This window comes from Cydia amplana, chromosome Z (assembly GCF_948474715.1).
Source record: "Cydia amplana chromosome Z, ilCydAmpl1.1, whole genome shotgun sequence".
Classification (NCBI taxonomy): Eukaryota; Metazoa; Arthropoda; class Insecta; order Lepidoptera; family Tortricidae; genus Cydia; species Cydia amplana.
In genome coordinates this window covers 12,130,523-12,150,036 of record NC_086096.1, presented here as the reverse complement: position 1 = coordinate 12,150,036, position 19,514 = coordinate 12,130,523, and the positions used below count along the sequence as shown (strand labels likewise).

General features: G+C 37.7%; 2 protein-coding genes and 1 non-coding gene across 3 annotated transcripts in view; 1 reads left to right on the top strand and 2 right to left on the bottom strand.

Annotated features, from left to right (window-relative positions):
• Positions 1-118: 118 nt before the first annotated feature.
• On the bottom strand, positions 119-4,853 carry LOC134661350 (uncharacterized). Its single transcript, XM_063517387.1, has 6 exons — positions 4,794-4,853; positions 2,434-2,574; positions 1,691-1,839; positions 877-983; positions 603-766; positions 119-251 (listed from the first exon to the last, which is right to left on the bottom strand). Exons 1-6 carry the CDS (start codon positions 4,817-4,819, stop codon positions 155-157), a joined length of 684 nt encoding a protein of 227 aa, XP_063373457.1. The 5' UTR covers positions 4,820-4,853; the 3' UTR covers positions 119-154.
• A 5,302-nt stretch (positions 4,854-10,155) lies between these two features.
• Positions 10,156-10,259, bottom strand: LOC134661960 (U6 spliceosomal RNA). The gene has a single exon (XR_010098005.1). It is a non-coding gene; the product is annotated as a U6 spliceosomal RNA (small nuclear RNA).
• A 980-nt stretch (positions 10,260-11,239) lies between these two features.
• Positions 11,240-19,514, top strand: part of LOC134661335 (uncharacterized) — a 45,194-nt gene continuing 36,919 nt past the window's right edge. The window contains exons 1-9 of the mRNA XM_063517367.1: positions 11,240-11,421; positions 11,566-11,694; positions 12,132-12,330; positions 14,603-14,715; positions 15,032-15,221; positions 16,441-16,512; positions 16,713-16,834; positions 17,086-17,211; positions 18,223-18,330. Of these exons, the coding sequence (XP_063373437.1) occupies positions 11,353-11,421; positions 11,566-11,694; positions 12,132-12,330; positions 14,603-14,715; positions 15,032-15,221; positions 16,441-16,512; positions 16,713-16,834; positions 17,086-17,211; positions 18,223-18,330 (1,128 nt within the window). The 5' untranslated portion in view covers positions 11,240-11,352. The remainder of the gene's footprint in view (positions 11,422-11,565; positions 11,695-12,131; positions 12,331-14,602; positions 14,716-15,031; positions 15,222-16,440; positions 16,513-16,712; positions 16,835-17,085; positions 17,212-18,222; positions 18,331-19,514) is intronic.

Here is a 19,514-nt window from a genome sequence, read left to right as displayed (position 1 = left end):
CCTCGATAACAAAAATAAAACGAATTAGTTCTAGTAGTCGATTTAATAAGTACTTATGTATTTATTGGTCCGTGTTATAAACAGGAATAAATGTACGTATGCATAAGCATGTACTTATTATATGCTGTCATAAATAAATAGGTACAAACCAATGTTATTTAGAAAATTTCCGCATAATAACTGGATATTTGACAGAAGGATAGTTCGTATAGTACCAATTGCATGCATCGTGCTGGAATGGACGACCAACCCTGCACATAAAAAAATATTAATGAGCCTCGTGAAAAGGATATGAATATCAAATCAGATGACGTCAGCGCAATCGCAGGTAGGTAGATATAGTTATTTGTAAGTGAGGTCTATATAACAAGCTCCTGCATGCAATTTAAATACGTTACATGCCGACCGATCATTCAAAAGATCTGCATTCAAAAGTTTCATCAGATACCGCAATGTAATGAAAATTGTATGCAAGTGCAGGCTAATCTGAACCTCGCTTTAGATTAGAATGTTTCGGCTTTTGAAGTACAGTGAAACATCTAATGAATGTTAATTTGGCTAATCAACATCAAATGCTCCTTGCCAATAATTATATCCCATACTCATCCATGGATTTCCGGATTTCTTCGGGGGTCAACGAAGCTGAGAGATCAGGGTAGTTTCGCCACCTTTTCTGCCCAGAGTCCTTAGCCCACGCGAGTTGAAAGGGGGTCAAACCAGGGTCCTTCTTGTTGCTGCAGTCTCGACAGTAGGCCTTTAGAGGAACCTGTAAGTAGTGTTATTTTGTCGATTGCATGAAGGTATGATGGATAAGAGAGGAGTATTTTTAGAATAAATACACAATGGACTGTATTTATTTTTCTACCTCTCGTTTACCTTTTTTTCATTTGGCGATTGTTTTAAACCATCACAGCCATGGGCGCGGCGATACTTGACACAGTCCAAATCATACTGGTACGAACGCGGGAACACATCCTGGTGAACTGTCGTATAAATATCAAGAGTCAAGGGATGGGTTTAAGAACAAATAAAATCACTGCACGCTGAGCGAGGAAAAAAAATTAAGTGATTCCAATTCTTGGTTCTTAACACATCCCTCACTACGCATAGTAAGTAGGCATCCTCGCACATCTCTGGTCGGAACGCAGCCTTTTGCTGGCACCCTTGACATTAGGGTCTGTGCGGAAAGAGAAGAGTCGTAGAATGTATGGGCTCCCCTACATATCACGACTCTTCTCTTTCCGCATAGACTCTAACTGAGGTTGAAAATAAGTTTTTGGCAAATATTTATTTCATTTTTGGTACCTACAAGCTTTTATCGCTGACTACTTTTTTTCCATAGGCAACGAATACTTACCGAGACAATTCTAAAAACCCCAAACACAATTAGATTTCTTTGTTTTATCACAGAGTTCCTATGGCCATCTCCTGTATCCATCATCAGATCAACTCGATGGTACCATAATATTGCATTGTCACCCGACTTACATATGTACCTATGCAAATTTTCAGCTTTATTGAAGTCGGGAAGTGGGTCTTTAACATGCAAGATTTGACCCAACAAACATACATAGATATTACATAGGTACATTGCAAGCACATTGCAAGTTAATAAAAAGCTTGTAAAAACTGGGTGTGTATCGCCCAAGGACATTATGTATGTGTTCAATCACTGACTTGTGTGTCTTACCTGGTTTGACTATTTCTGTAGTCATGCCGTAGTCGTAGTAGGCATCGTGGAGAGTATAGGCATTGGCACCCGGCTTGTCCACCCAAAAAGCTTTGTCTTGCTGCACCATTCGATCCTTCACGGAATCTGGTAGCTCCTTAATCGTTGGTCTACATTTATTTAATACATTTATGCAAGAATATTGGGTGCAACATTTTCACATGAATACCTAAATAGTTCTGGTGATTCTCTTAAGTGTGTGTGGGAGAGCTAAGGTGAACACGAAACAAATATTCAGTAGCTACCTACAAATAAAGGACTACTATAGGGATGATGGTGACACATGTTGATTTACATACCATACCTGGTACCTGGGCCATGGGGCCGATTTTTGAATTTCGACGGCTCGATTTCGTGTATTTCGTTCAATAATATCTCCACTACTAGGCAATTGAAATCGTGTGGTCAATACCACTAGATTCCAAATTTCTATCGCTCGTATTTCAAAAATCAGCATTACGCCGTTATCCACCGATTTTCGAGTGACGAAATCGAGCAATCGAAATTCAAAAATCGGCCCCCTGGGATGGGCACCTACAATAAATAAGTTCATTCACGAAGACGCGACCGTAGGTTCATATTGCCAAGGTATTAAATTAAGATCAGTTTTTATAATTTTGCGTTTCATCGTGAAGGTCAGTCATATTCTGACTTCTGTATTGAAGTTGGTTGAGACTAAAAACAAAATAAATACAAATAAATACCTCGGCGGACACATTGATAGGTCCCTGGTGAGCGGCTGCAAGAACTTGTCGATAGTCCGTTGCGTCAGACGCGGCGGCCGGCCCGGCGTCAGGCTTTCATCGGTGAGAACCCCTGGTGGCACGCGGTCAGAGAGAATGTACCTGAAAAACAATTAATTACCTAGCCAAGCTCTGCGATTTAACTCGTCTTGAGCTGACTCATAAAAGAGATGCTTAAGAACAACTGGGACGACACGTGACCGCTTCTGCAATCGCCATACAAACGTAGTCCTGTCATAGAGAAAAAAATACATAGAGTGACCCCATACATCAGTTTTAGTACCAAAAAGACCATTAGCATCGAGTAGCGGAACTATCAGTACTGCTACTTGACAATAGATGTAGTACCGACCGGAAAGTCTTATGCTGTTGAGATAAGACTTTCCGGTCGGTGCTACATCTATTGTCAAATAGCAGTACTGATAGTTCCGCTACTCGATGCTAGATGTATGACACTGAAATTAATAGTCTGAACTGATGTACGGAGTGAGCACTCTTGTCTTGCTATATTTCTCTATGGTCCTGTTTAGTCCCCATTTTGCTCACTGGATATTGAAAATTGAAATGAATCTTTGTTATTCAAGAAACTGATGAGGAAGTTGCATTTTATCCACAAGAGTGGCAAAGTAAACTTGATGCATGAGTTTGTAGCTCAAGTTGGCTAATGACTTGAATTGACTTTTAAGTAATTAATGATTTTGAATGATACATGTTTAATAGTGTACATTTGGAATTGTTACCTACAGTTAGTATTTCTATTTTCCTCGAGTTGGAGTGGTGTAAATTTTGTGTTTCACTCGGTAGCAAAGTTTGTTTTAACCCTCGTGCCTTGAAAGCCTCGCAAAGCGCGAAAATCGAAGTTCGCAAATCGCGGGCATTTTTCTCTGTCACTCTAATTATTTCCCGTTCATTGGAGTAAAAGAGAAAGATACCCGCAATTTGCGAATTTTGGTTTTCGCGGTAGCCCCTCTAGCGACGAAGCGGAAATTCTATTAAACGTGAAATTTGGTTGATTTATCGCTCTGACCACGGGCCACGTGGTCCTACTGCCTTTGTCCTACCAATCCGCTTTCCGCTTGGTCCGATTAATCGGACTACCAGGAATTGTAATTACATTTCGTCCTACCGATCGGACCAAATGAACTAATTTGCCATAGTCTACCACAAAGAGTAAAGTAAGTATTCTACTTATATCATTAATTAGATGGTCAAGCAAATCTTGTCGGTAGAAAAAGGCGGCAAATTGGAAAAATATAGGCGCGAAAGGAATATCGTCCCATAGAAAATTTGAATTTTGCGCCTTTTTCTACTGACAAGATTTGCTTTTCTCAGACCATTTATATATACATTTTTTTTCTTCCATAGCGAGGTCCACACAGAGCGAGCAGACGCGTTGCGTACACTGTACTGGCCGTTGTGTAGACGTGCCTCGGGCCTCGGCCGATGCGCGCGCGCGAGGCACGTCTACACTGGCGTTTTGTGCGCGAAGAAATTGCCTCGCGCGTATGTTCACTCTGTGTGGACCCGGCTAATATTGTACAATAAAATATAAAGAGCCCTCCACACTCGTACGCGAATCGCGGCGCAAACCGCGAACGCGAGTGTGGCATCGATTTTCGAAAACAGCGAAATCGACTCCACAGTCGCGTTCGTGGCTTCGCCCCTTGGAGGATATAATCAAACGGAGACGCCATGTCTGTAATTTTCTGTACAAAACAGTCTGCCGATTTTTGCGGGGGAGGGGAACGTCAAATGTATGCGTAACGTAAAAATAGCCATGTCAGATAAACGTCAGTCCATACATTGTGTATGACCGTTGGCCGCCTATTTTCGACAGAGGGGAAAGCCTGTTAATGGCTACTCCGTTTAGTTGTATCCTCCAAGGGGCGAAGCTTGGAGGATACAACTGTTTTGTACAGAAAATTACAGACATGGCGTCTCCGTTTGATTATATCCTCCAAGCTTCGCCCGCGATTCACGCACATAGTCTAAAGGGGGCTTAACGCGTGATCCGATTAGTCTGATAAGTGGGACCACGTGGTCTAAGAAAACGACCGTTTCTATTTTCTATAGTCCGATTAGTTAATAGGACCAAACGGAAAAATTCCGATTGGTAGGACAAAGGCAGGCAGGACCACGTGGCCAAAGGGTATATACTACGAGGAACGCTAAACTGCTAGGTTTTTTAGCTAGGGTGGTAGCATCCGTTGATCGGCCCTTTTGCAAGTGCACGGTGACCGTGTAGATCTAACAACCGCTATAGTATGTGGGTAGGAATGTAGGAATACGCTAAGCTTAAGTGTTTGTACGTTTGTACATACTTGTTAGGGTCATATCCGGCAAACATAGGCACATTACTACGAGGATCAGAAGGGTGACCCTTTGGTTCCATGATAATTATTATTTACAAGTCTTAGTTTATATATTTTTTTATACACACGCTTTTAATATTTCACGATAGATTTAGGATCAGTATTATTGAATTGTTATTGAACACACTGATTGAACATAATAAATTGACAATATACGGTGACATATACTGGGTCAACCAAACCTTGTCAGTAATAAATAGGAATAAAAAAAAACTATACCCATCCTTTTCTTTTGACTGCTAGTACTAGTGTTAGACAAAGATAGTATGATTCTCTCTGTCTATGTTTGAAATCAAACAGACCTTTGACATACTACATTATATAGCTGGTCAACCAAATCTTGTCAGTAAAAAATGGCGCGAAATTCAAATTTTCTATGGGACGATATCCCTTCGCGCCTTGGAGGATACAACTAAACGGAGTAGCCATTAACAGGCTTTCCCCTCTGTCGAAAATAGGCAGCCAACGGTCATACACAATGTATGGACTGACGTTTATCTGACATGGCTATTTTTACGTTACGCATACATTTGACGTTCCCCTCCCCCGCAAAAATCGGCAGACTGTTTTGTACAGAAAATTACAGACATGGCGTCTCCGTTTGATTATATCCTCTAAGCTTCGCGCCTACATTTTTCAAATTTGCCGCCTTTTTCTACTGTCAATTGACCAAGTATATTATATGACAGCGTTTTACACAAAAATAAAACGCTAATTAAATAACTTACCATATTCGGAACCTAAAGTAATATATTGAGAGTGGCAACACTGTAGTTAGTCGTATTGTCCTTTTCTAGCATATACGTCCATCTCTCTCCCACACCCCCACCACTTCAGGCAGTTGCGTTTGACAATTTTGACAGTTAGAAACAAACGCAAATTACCTCATTGTCTCAAAATTATATATTTACACCAGGCAGGATTAAAACTTTAGGTTCCGAATATGGTAAGTTATTTAATTAGCGTTTTATTTTTGTGTAAAACGCTGTCATTAAACAACTGTACCGATATTCGGAACCTAAAGTAATATATTGAGACGTGTTTGTTATCGCCTGGTGGTGGGAAGACGCCAAGCCAATGTGATTATACATGTACTTACATATTATGTATATGTAATATTATTATATTAGGAGTGTTTAATTAATTAATTAATTATGTAGTACACCCTTTATTTTAATACATGTGAGGAGAGAGGTATTTAGTAAAGCATACAATTTTATATACCATTATATTATGATACTAACTTTCCATTTTATATACGTATTTAATGTAGGTACTTATAAATTTTCAACGAAAATAAGTGAGTCACCACAAGGGTGCTATAGTACTTAATTATATGTATGTGAGACTATGTAAAAGAAGATAAGTCAGTCTACTCTTCAGGGAGCATACAACATCTGTGATATGGAGTGATGTAATTAAAATATGAAAAGATAAAAATCATAAAGTACTCGAGTAGTTTTTATTTATAACTCCCAATTATTGACAAATTTGATAATAATTATCTAGTAAGGTAAGCAGTTGCAGGATATAACAAGGACAAGACCTTTCTTATTTCCAGAATCCCTCAGGATTAAGTAGACGAATATTTTAAATATTCGTTATATCACTATCACTACCCACAAAGTTAATATTGGGTAGGTACTTAATAAAATATCATAGGGAATACTTTTAATGATTTTACTGAATTCTTTTAATGACTGTGAGCCAGTGTGAGCTATTTATTTGGTTATAGCTATAAAATGCATTTAATCGTTTGTACGCTTTACTAACGCGAACGCGAGCTAATGGACCTAAACAAACCTTACTTAAAATTGTGAAGGTTACTTTGAGAGCTTAAGCCATATCATAATACTCATGTGGGCACTAGTTACGACGCTTTTTGGTGCTCTTGGCGTTCAAATGGTAAATGTAGAATTGCCACAGAGCTTTATCAATGATATTTGTATAGGTGCAGCTCATTCTGCTTATGTTCATGTTTAGCTATCATCAAGTGACCTTAATTGTACTCATTATTGTCTATATATGCAGTATGAGTAGTTTACCTTATCTGGTGCCTACTAGTAGACATAAACTTGATTGTTTCTGAACGCTAAAGTGGCTTAATTTATGTAAACCATTCATAGACATAGCTTAATTCTGAATATTCAGTCTTCTCTTTCCAGATTAAGAATAAGGTACTTAATTCGAAACCTTAGCTCATCGCATATGTGTTTTTAACCAAAATGAAAATTTGTGTTAATTTTGTGATTTTACATTATTTGCAATAACTGTGCGGAACCATGGGGTCCCCGACCTTTTGCCGGGCACCCGTGGGCCCAAAGCCAACAGCGCAGATGCCGTTTAAGAGGAACCTCTATTTTATCCAATGCTAGGGTCAACACTTTGTCGAATATATTTGATATTTATGTATATTTATCCTCCTTATGACCTAAGGGTAGGTAATTGTAACTTTTTGATATCAAATATACGCAGAATAGTCAATTATTTTGTATTCTGAAGTGCATATAATATTACTGGATTTGGGCCAGTGTGCTTTTGTATACTATATCTCTGGCCTACTATATAGGCTAGTCTATTAACATCCCGCCTCCTGGAAGGCAGTATACAGACTTCTTAGATATATTCACGGTAGTGCTAAGAGTGTGGACCTGGTTTTCCGACACTTGACTGCATGAGATTATTTTTTCAGGTCTCGAGCAAGAAGGGTGCCTAGATAGGTTGAGGTCCTCAACTTGTGGATTTGGTAGGAGCAAGACACAGACGGGGTGTAAATTAGTTAATCCACCATGTTTCAAGAGATTCATGTGCATTCATGCCTTCAGGTTACACTGTAGAGACAGACTAACACTTTGGCAGAGTTTTGCTAACATATAATAAATGATTGCATTTGTTTGGGTGTACAATTACATGTTCCACACCAAAAACATAATTATTTATATATTTCAATCTATTTTTGAAAGGTTTGCGTTTCAAAATAGCTTCGCCTTTTCGCAAGGCGTGCTCCTGTTCCCCTATTTTATTGTGCAAAGCGAACAGTATCACAATGCTATAATTTTGTATAAATTGAGAACTAGAGGGTCATGCCCTAGACGTGACCGCCCAGAAACTGTGCTAGAACCGTTCGTACAAACCATTCAGTCACTATTTTTAAAAACCTTTTGTAGTGGGTACATTCCACGGTCTTAAATTTATTAAACGTGTAGTATCAAACTATGACAAGTCATGATAAGTGAAATAAGTGACAACAGTATCTGGTCCGTGCATAGAAGCACTTGCCCTTGAGGTTAGGGCATGGGTAGTTTATTATAAACTTAATCCGTGCATAGGAGCACTTACGATACAGGTGGTTTAAAACTTCCAGGGTCACAATACAGACACAAGGGTGTAAAATACATAATTCATAAACGCCCGTTAGGCCAGTTTTGTATATTTTATTTCAAACATGCTTGTGCAGCACCGCCAGCACATGATAATTTTCCTAATATACCATGGCAGTCAGGGATATAATAATTATGTAAAAAGGTAGGTAACCTTGGTCATGTCGTGTACATAGGTAGGTACTCGTAAACATGTTAACTGAAAGACAAGTGCTCTCCAGCCAAATATAATTTATGCAACTGTGAGCTGCTCTTACATTGGGATCATATGTATTTATTTCTAGTCTGTCATATTGTAGCAGGCCTAGACTTCAAAGGTTTGTAGATGTTTATAGGGCCGTTAAACGGACCCTTTGTACACCTTAGCAGGCTGTTTGTTTCACACCATGGGTAATATATATTGTAAACATAGCTTATTTCAGAATGGAATCGTAAGCTCTGTCGTGTCGTGAGCTTACCGAGCCTGATTTAATTAGAGTCCACAGATTGTATGGACCTTGGAGGATTGACCACTCCTTATTCTAATTATCAATATTCTGCCTGGGCTTATAGTCGAAATTAGGTGACTAAATCTCTTAGTATTATCTATGCCACCCAAGTTATGAGGCTTAGCGTCTCCAGACCACAATTTTATATTAGGGTGCAAAGATTTTTTCCATCTTTAAAATAAAAATGAGTCGAGATAGGCCTGGAATCTTAGGTTTTTATTTTACCTATTATAATTTTAGAAATGTTATGTAAATGGAAAGCAGTTTTCACTTTTACCACAGTTAATTAGCCCAATTTCGGGTTTAGCCAATAGGGTGTTCGGGACCCTTGAAATAGATTGGTAAACAAAAATGAAAACTCTAATAACGAAGCCTTGCCTATTTCGACTGATTTTTACCCAAAACATTATTTTAAACCATTTTTACATTCTCTAAAAAGAGATATTTACAACTCAATCTTTGTAATATTTTTGCGATTGTGGTCTACTCGCACGCCTGTGTTATGACCATATCATTTATATTTCTGTGAATATGTCTGACGTGCCTTGCGCAGGCTTACATAGGTTATAATATCATCATCAATAACTTGACGTCAGTTTGTGAACGAATCAAAGATTCTTTTGGCACACCTTACGCAGGTGTAAACATGGCAGCCTTGCGCAGGTTTAGATAGGTACATAATATATTGGTTTCATCACAAATAACTTGACGTTAGTTTGTGAACGAATCAAAGATTCTTTTGGCACACCTTACGCAGGTGTAAACATGGCAGCCTTGCGCAGGTTTAGATAGGTACATAATATATTGGTTTCATCACAAATAACTTGACGTTAGTTTGTGAACGAATAAAAGATTCTCTTAGGCGCACCTTAGCAGGTGGAACCATAACAAACGTAAGTTTAAGAATAAGTATCATTCAAATCAAATACCCTGAGTTTATGGGTAATATTCCCTAAGTTGCGGGTTCCTTGCTCGACAAGGTGAAAGGCTTTACGCCGGCTTTAACAGGCACTTTTAGAAAGTGTCATTCACGGTGACGCGCAGATTTGCCAAAACTAAACTTTAACTCTACAGTTAACTAATATAATTTGACAATATGAACCAAACCATGCGTCTTCGTCAATGAATCAATCTAAAGATTCCCGTATCGTTAATGCCCTTCCATGTCACAGGCTTCCGATTTTATTTGAAACGTTTATTTTAAGTGTACTATTTATGTAGGTAGGTAAGTAGGCTTAAGAATTGACCCTCTTATATGTAGTTACGTATAGAATTAATAATCAAGTTATTCAAATTCAAAATAACACAAGCACATATAGCACCTACATGCAAGAGTTCTTTTCCTTAACCTATAAAGCTGTAAGTACCTGCTAAGTTATATATTTAAGTAGGTACCTACCTACATAAATCAAAGATCTAGTTGGAGAGATATAAGTTGATAGATACAGAGTGAAATACTTCACGAATTCGCATGTCATTCTTGCGCAGAGCCATGCTAATCTCTCTCTATGTCTAGTCAGATTTAAGTTTATGTACTGCCGAAGTACTCACTTTCCACAAAAATAAATGCAATGTTTGCGATGTAGGTTTGTTCGTTACCTTGTGTCCCTTATAGCGGAAATATCGTCGACTCCTATTCGGGTACACGTTATTTATCAGCAAGTTTATTACCAAAAAATTAATTTTGCAATATTATATTAACCCGGAACGGGATAAAAAGATAAATTGCTGATAGATACTTGGACAGATAAAAAACCTACACGTCTATAAGCTTCTACCTTAATACGTAGGTTCTACGTAACACGTATTAACTATCCGATCCATTCGTATTCGAAAACACAAATCACTTGAAAGGGTATACCTCCACACATCACCATTTAAGTATTATATAATTTCAACCATTATTATACACACACAAAGATTTAAACTAACAAGACTCGGAAGAGACTTAATAAAATTAAATTATAATGGTGACACGTGCACGCTTTACCAGCTCGATGTGTTTTCTACCATGTGTTTTAGTATTTTCATTGGCATAGCCACGGTGCGCGCAGGCAGCCTTTGAAAACACTTGCACATCACTATTCCGGATCATTTTTATTTGCTAGATAGTTTAACGGACAACTAAATTTAAATATTTATTTCGAACGGCAAAAGCCGTTAGAAACTGTTTTTCAATATAGTCAGCTAAACTGGGGTACAAATTCAAAAACTCACCAGCAGTTTAGCTTCACGACCTTCCAGATGGAAAAACAGCAAGCCAATGAGGTAATTTGCGTTTGTTTCTAACTGTCAAAATTGTCAAACGCAACTGCCTGAAGTGGTGGGGGTGTGGGAGAGAGATGGACGTATATGCTAGAAAAGGACAATACGACTAACTACAGTGTTGCCACTCTCAATATATTACTTTAGGTTCCGAATATCGGTACAGTTGTTTAATTATAGAAAGAAGTTATTGTTATTGATCACTGGCAACATTAGTTTCATCACAACTCAACTTTTTTAATTTACAATCTGTGAAATGCACAATAGTCGCAAATGTCGCAAGTCGCAATTTAGATATTTTCAATCACAATAATTCAATGTAGTCATTGTTAATCATTAGTGATTCATTTTGTTAGGCTTAGGTTAATTAAAACAATGTCTAAAAATATAGTTTTCGAGGGGTGGTTGACCAAATCACCGCCGACAAAACGTATTTGGAGAACGGTAAGCAATAAAGCAACTTTTACCTTTGTTGACACATTGATCCTTGATCGAATTATCTAGGTTTGGTATGATTAGAATGTAATCAATAACCAATTTACTTAAAATATATTCCTGAATTATGTAGTGTGATACTTATGTTTTCAGAAATGGCGAAGGAGATGGTTTGCCTTGAGACATTCTGGAGAACTGCCTGGTCAATATTTTTTGGACTATTATGCCGATAGGAACTGCAGGCGCCTCAAGGGCACTATCAACCTTGATTTATGTGAACAGGTATTAAAAACTAGCATATTGCTCGTGTTAATCTAGTATTGTTTAAGTTTTTTCTACACCCAACATGAGTAAATAAGTTTTTTTTTTGCTAACTAGCTTGCACAAATCAACCTTGCCACAGAAAGCAAAACATTCAAAAATATATTCTTAATATCAATGTACTGTTTGAGATAAGAGAGAAGGAATAAAACTGTATTTATGTCCAAAATAAAAATAAATGTAAGTGAACTTAAAAAAAAAAATTTTTGTCATTTAATATTCCTATTTTAGTTAAATAACACTGACAATAAATGTTTCTCAATTGTAAAAGTATGCAAATAAATAACGGTCTTGTAAATCAGTGCATTGGCAACCCCAGCCGTTACATTTATTTGAATAATGTAAATCTTTCCTGGTTTGACATTTTCCTCCCGTATTGTAATGTGTGTGTTTGCTAGGTTGATGCAGGGCTTCATATGGAACGTAGTGGAAGTGGGTTGTTGGACCCCAAGCTCCGAGGATCTGTGTTCACTATCCAGACTCAGTCCAGGACTTATCACCTCGAAGCAGATTGCGAAGCTGAAATGGAAAAGTGGGTTGATGCAATATGTAGCGTGTGTGGCCTAAGAGCTACAGAGGATACTTCCACTGAGAATGGTGAGTCCTAGTTTCAAAAATGGTAAAAAAAATAAAAGTAAAGTAACTTATCTAGTTATTTTGTTGTATTGCTTGAGATATGAACTAGAGGAAGGAAATTTATTAAACAAAAAGTGACAATAGGAAAACATTAACAAAATAACTGAACTATAACTTACCTTAAATTATAAACCTATATGCACTATTTTATCTACCATTTAACATATTTAATATAATTCTGAGGAATAAAACTGAATTGGAATTGAAATTTGTTTGTAACTCGGATGTTTAGAAATTTGTAATAATTATAGCAAATTATGGTTTTTATATCTCATGTTTTTGTTTTAAGTTTTTATAACAAGTACTTGGCTCTATTCTTCTCACAAAAATAACCAGTATTTAAGCCTTTTCATCTACTAAGCATGTAGGTTTACTTCTCCTGTCGTATGATGGTGGATGATGGATGGAGTAGCTGTAATTTTGATATGGTATTTAGTACATTCATTTAGGTATATAGAAATCTAACATATATGTAATAAAAATATCGTAAAAACATATTACTTCAATTATTTTTTTAATTAACGCCAACCAAAACAGAGTTGAACTAATTATCATAGGGACCATCGGTCCATGTGAGAGGTATAGTATGCATTAATACCTACGACTTTCAATGGACTTATTACTCTTGTTTCTTGGCTGATGTTGCAGTATAACATAAAATAAGTTATTTTAAAACATTTAATTTATGATATGCACTTTTATCGCTGACTGTATGTTTCTGCCAACAGTCAACTAATCTCACTGAGGCAATTCTAACCAACCCAAACAAAATGAGGTTGCATTGATTTATCACAGTGTTCCTATGGCCACCTAAAATCCCTATAATCAGATCAGGTCAATGGTACCATATTTTAATACTGCATTGCCCAACCCCCACCCCAACACAACTTATTTACATAATCTGAAATATTGTCAAGTTTCAGCTCAATTGAATGATAGTCTATTTTATCTTGCAATGTTTGATTAAATCTAAATTAAAGTAATACATGAATGATTTAGTAGCTAATAAAATATAGGATAAATCTTGCAAACTGTGGATTTAAAAACTTAAAAGAGAAAAAAACGAATAAGACTTATTAAGGGAGAGCCAAGAGACTTTGACCAAAGAAGATAATGATAAAAACAAGATCAAAGATCAAACAACATGAATAAAGAACTAATGATATGAAACAAGAAATAAACGGACAACAAATAAGACAAGCAATGCTGATACCATTTTGTATGAAAGAACACTTCCATATTGAAGTTTGATATGATTTTTGGTCTTTGTTCAAACACAACAACCAAATAAAACCATGTCAAATAAGTATTCCTATTTATGGTACAAGTGTCATTATTTTCTAGTACCTAGATACTGAGTGAATTTACTGCACAGGCTACAAGCCTTGGTGGACAGGGTCTGTTTGACAATATTTAACACTAACACAAAATAAACTTAGTTTAGTTTCTCATAATATTATATTATACCTTTAAGTTGCTATTTTTCGTAGGTAAATGTTGACTGTCATGGCTAAATACTGTTAAGGTAAATCTCCTGCAGGTTATCTATTTACTTCCATGACTAGGTCTAGCTTGTTCAAGCACCAACGACATTTCACTGCCTGTACTGCCATAATGCCATTAAAAACCCATATATTTGGTATATCATATAATATTATATCTGTCCAAAGTATGACTGTCCTGCTTAAACTGCGAATGTATTTTCATGTTGTTAGTCTTGCGAGAGCGTAATAGTTAATCATAAAAAAAACCGGCCGAGTGAGATTCTCGTGCACGAAGGGTTTGCGGTTTTTTGCGTAATGGTACGGAACCCTTCGTGCGCGCGTCGGACTCGCACTTGACTCGTTTAGGACGCAATCAGGAATGTGGTAAGATGAGGATGACATCAACAAGAAAATTATGTTATGTAGGAAAAATATTGAAGTGTAAGAGATGAATCAGTTTAAATAGTAAGTTGTACTAATCTGTACTGTACTCTAAGCATTCTTCATACTAACCGCAACTTTATTCTCAATGCTATTGCGAGTTTTTGCCCAAGTGAGCCAAGCGAAATCCTAACCTAATATTCAGCGTCTCACATTATGTATTGATGTAGCTACCATAACAGTAATGACATAAAATTGAATAATCAAATACAAATACAAATAATTTATTGAGAAAAGTATAGTACAGTGTAGTAATGAAATAAAATCATGTGTCAATTGCGTATTACGAAATAATATGTACGTTACAGGTACATACCAGAACAGCATGGGTCCCATGGTTGTGAACGAGCGGTACGAGTGTCCAGAGGGCACAGGGCCGTACATCCGAATATCCGAGTGCGTCACTGGGATTCGCGCCCAGGTAAATGATGACGAATCATTATTTATTTTTTATTTGACTGCTTATGTAACTAATTAAATATATATACTATCGTCATTATCTTCCTCGCGTTGTCCCGGCATTTTGCCACGGCTCATGGGAGCCTGGGGTCCGCTTGACAACTAATCCCAGGTATTGGTGTGGCCACTAGTTTTTACGAAAGCGACTGCCATCTGACCTTCCAATCCAGAGGGTAAACTAGGCCCTTATTGGGATTAGGACTTATTGGGAAATATATATACTATACGTAGTGAAAAATAAATAACTGTAACTGATCAAACAACACAATTTATCGTAGGATTCCCGTGCATTTACGTTTGACCCTCGGAACATCGTGACGAGCAGCAGGCGGGGGTTCGCCGGGGACAGCCGGGGCAACCAGATGTATCTGAGCCAGCCGCTGCGGCACCACAACGCCGACTTCTCCGACGAGTCCAACCTCAGTGAAGACGAGTGCAAGTCCCTCAACGCTAGCCACTCTAACATTGGTAAGTATTTATTTATTTATATAGCCCTTTATTCTGAACATGTTTGTTGGTTTTAGTACATTGGGGTATATACAAGAGACGACATCTCGAACAAAATGTTTCCGCACCTCAGAGAAGTGCATGCACGCATGCGAAGCCGAAAATTGTTAATAAAGACGCCACGAGTAGGTATTTTTTGACTCAGTAAAACAACGTTGCATACAATACTTTTTCTACGACCAAACATTTACTTTGAAAACTAAATAATAGTAAATCAACAGTTATTCCATTGCTTACCGGTGAAATGTTATTCCATCCCTTTTATTATATTTTGTTGTGCTATTGTTGCAACTTTTTAACACGCACGAAGGCATTTTTTAATTTTTAATTTTTTTTAAATTTTCTGTACACGTGTGGCATCTCGTCAGTGGTCGGTGACGTACTAAAAGCAAAGAAGTGCATGCACTTCTCTGAGGTGCGGAAACATTTTGTTCGAGATGTCGTCTCTTGTATGTATATACCTCAATGTTTTAGTAGTATTTTTTTAGTTTTGAATGTTTATATGAAGTCTCTTAGTTCAATGTGCCTGTCGGCAAAGGCCTCCTCCACCTCCTTCCAGTATTTCCTCTCTCTTGCCACCCTTGTCCAGAGTGGTCCCACTGTGAGTATTATTCTTCCCATCGTGTTAATTGAGGGCCTTGCGATATAGGTAAGTATACTGTTTATATTATTTATTACAAGTATGTGTATAGGATATCTACAGTGATCACAAGCCAAATCACTGAAACATAGGTATGTTCGAATAGTCCAAGCCAAAGAACAAAGGGTTGCACGAACAAGTATTATTCCTTATGAAAATTGTCTTCAGTTTGTGATTTTGTTAAGGGCTCTTTCCCACTGAGCTACCGTTTTTTCCGGGTACGGTTTTCCGCAGGATCCCGTTTTAGTAGTCTACGTGCTCATGTGAACGTTTTCTATATTACGGAATTACTAAAACGGGATCATGCAGAAAACCGTACGGGCAAAAAACGGAATGTTCAGTGGGAAAGGGTCCTAGCATCGTGTTTGTGCGCAGTTCAACCTTGGCTATTAAAATATGCTCATTACTATGTATTTAGTCATAAGAAAGGAAGAATCGCATGTGCAATGTATTATTCACACATCTCCCACTTCGTTTTAACAAACAATGTTGACAGATCGATTGATCAAATGTAAATGTTAAATATTTGTGTTTTTGCAGGAGACTGGTCTGTGACAAAATCTTTTACCAAATTGGCGGTCGGCCCTAAGAAAAACGGCATTCCGGACGATGGTACGTTTGTTATTTAATATACATTAGAGCGTGTTTAAATACGTGTTATTTATAAGCCTTTGTTTTGGCTATATGTGTCCGAGGCCCGCAACTATTGGGCGCCTATATCTTAGCGAGCCATACCTAGCCTAGCCGCTGGTCTCACATTGCACTATATAAAAATGTAGCATGTAAATCTTAAAAACATTATTTTCTTACAGGACCACCAGTGCCGCCTCGGCCACCTAAGACATTAGGAGTCACATCAAAGAATAACTTGCAAAAAGATGCCTACCTTGGACCAAAATACAACGAACCCATGGATTCCAATGATAATGTTTTTGTAAGTTTATTATTTGATTTATTTAAAAAGAACTACGAAAAGTAGTCTAATTTGGGATCCTTTATATATGTATACGCATCTTTAGTTATTAGAAAAAATCATCAACGTGAAGTGACCAGTTACGTGTTAGGTAAAAGTGGTTCTAGAATCTGTTCAATGAGGTCTCATTCGGGTTTTCCAATCACATTTGTTTTCCAATGTTCTCCAAAAAACTCATAAAATCAAGAATGTTTCATTTTTAATACTTAAAGATGCAGTGCACGTTGGGAGTGGCGAGTGGGGTCGGCGCGGCGCGGCGGCGCTCGCCCGCCCGCTTCCCCGCGCCCGCCGCGGTCGCCTCCGACGACGATGACGAGGATCTCTCGCCCGGACACCCGGTAACTAGCAGCCGCAGACCACTTTCTAGATGAAACATGTTACCATAGAGAAATATAGTAAGACAAGAGTGCTCACTCCATACATACATCAGTTAGGTTAGACTATTAATTTCAGTGTCTACATCTAGCATCGAGTAGTGGAACTATCAGTACTGCTACTTGACAATAGATGTAGCACCGACCGGAAAGTCTTACGCTGTTGAGATAAGACTTTCCGGTCGGTAGATTTTCGAGAATTTCCGATAGATACATCTATTGTCAAGTAGCAGTACTGATAGTTCCGCTACTCGATGCTAGATGCTAATAGTCTTTTTGGTACTAAAACTGATGTATGGAGTGAGCATTTGAGCAATCTATGTATTTTTTTGTCTATGATGTTACTCACCTTACCCGAGGGCCACGGAACGTATGTTTCGTGGCATAAGCGTTAACGTCACCACATACTGCTTTTCATTTTGTACAGTCGATGTCAAAAATATGTTTACATTTTTCGCCTTATAACAAAGGAGTAAGGTGCAAGATGTACCTATGTAAACTCGTCTGTATGAAAGCGCGACCGTTACTTTCAGTTGCATCCATGTTTACAAGCTGTACTCAAGGCTAAAAATAATCTCGACCAATACACCTGTAAAAAAAAGAATTGTGTGCATATTTCAAAGATTTCATGTTAAATCATTTATTTGAATATGAATATTAAAACAAAGTAAAGTTATTACAACAAATTAGAAAAATAATCTAGGTATACGAATCATCGGTCAAAATTATGGATAAGAGTAAAAAGTAATATGTCGGTCCCACATACTTACTCCACAGACAAAGAAAGAGGTCGTACGAACTTTGTTTTTGTCATTCGTCAGAATGACCAGCGGAACCTGTGTATTCCGACGTTTTAAAAGCAGCCAAATCATTTGCAATGAAATCTATATAAAAGAAACTTCCTGTATCATTCGGATTTCCCTACAATGTAAATAAATCAGCTGTACTTGATGTCGTATGTTATGGTTGTTCCAGTCAATGCAGTATTGCAATGTGAAGTCTCTGCCACCGGCGGTAGACCGCGCGCTTAAACCGCGCCACTCCAGTCACAGCATAAACCACCTCAACAGCTACTCGGGACAGGTGACTAACCCCCTTATTCATACAACTTGACTATCTATAATAACTGGTTAACAGTAATAGAATGGTGAAATTTTGCATTCCGGTGCATGCGACACTAAACTAAAAATACACTAATGGTCAAATACTAAATAAATAATAGTCTCATTGGCTCCCAGACCCCAACCTGAACGAGATCTCGAAGTTAAACTCCGTCAACCCTTTTGAGTGCCAAAACAGACATGAATTCTCAACCTCATATTCGAAAAACCACTACCCTTTTTTGTTAGTCAAGTAAATGTTTATAAAATTTATTTCCGGTGGATGAACACTAAACGCAAAATACGCATTGAGGATTGCCTCAAATACTACCAATATTGAAAAAAACTATTCTCATAACGAATGAAACGCAAATGAACTATGTCAAAATGAACCCTTCTCGATTTGCACTTTCCCCAATATGGGCCAATTTCAAATGGACTGAAGCTCATAAAGACCGATACACAGAAGGCTCTTTTCCCAAAACACCCTAAATTTAAAATGCGGGAAAGTATCAGAACACCTAATTTCCATAATGATTTAGATTTAGATTAGTCTGTTATGGCTTTTAGAACGAAAAAGTAAGAGGCCATCCCGCTGATTTTCATACTATATTGAACAAATCATTTTAAAATTACTCCAGTTTGTTAAAATATGTGTGTTTTCGTAAATATTGCAATCTATATGTTTTCGCTAGGGGTTATTAATCTTCACACATGTAGTCTCCGATTGCAAGTAAGTCCTAATGAAAAAAATCATGGCTGTAGGTCTATTAGGTAGTTTAATTACTGATTTTGTGAAATTGCCTTGTTTTGTTTGGTTTCCTCGCATTCGATATGAAAAGTAGAGTGTTTAACTCGGGTGAAACGCACCATTTCCGTCTCGGACTATTGGCGCCGCTCTCGCTGCGTTCGAGCGCCAAACTACCTCGACAGAAATGGGTGCCTTTCAACCCTTGGTTAACAATTGGCTACTATTTAAATCTAAATCGTTTATTTCTGACGTTTCCTCAGTTTGATGACGTTTTCTAAAAACATTTTTGCGGATATTAATCCCAAACTGAGGTCCGATAATTGCTGTTATTACTTGCGATCAAAAACAATGTCACATCGTTGCCTCTTCGCCTCACTGAACAACGGATTTTTTATGCGAGTGTCTTGGAACCCTGC

What these genes read in the sequence shown, in the direction of transcription:
- LOC134661350 (XM_063517387.1), bottom strand. Translation starts at nt 4,819, where the DNA reads ATGTTTGCCGGATATGACCCTAACAA. An exon ending in TACAGAAATAGTCAAACCAG is followed by an intron (nt 984 to 1,690) that starts GTAAGACACACA and finishes TTTATACGACAG; the next exon opens with TTCACCAGGATGTGTTCCCG. An exon ending in AATCGCCAAATGAAAAAAAG is followed by an intron (nt 767 to 876) that starts GTAAACGAGAGG and finishes CACTACTTACAG; the next exon opens with GTTCCTCTAAAGGCCTACTG.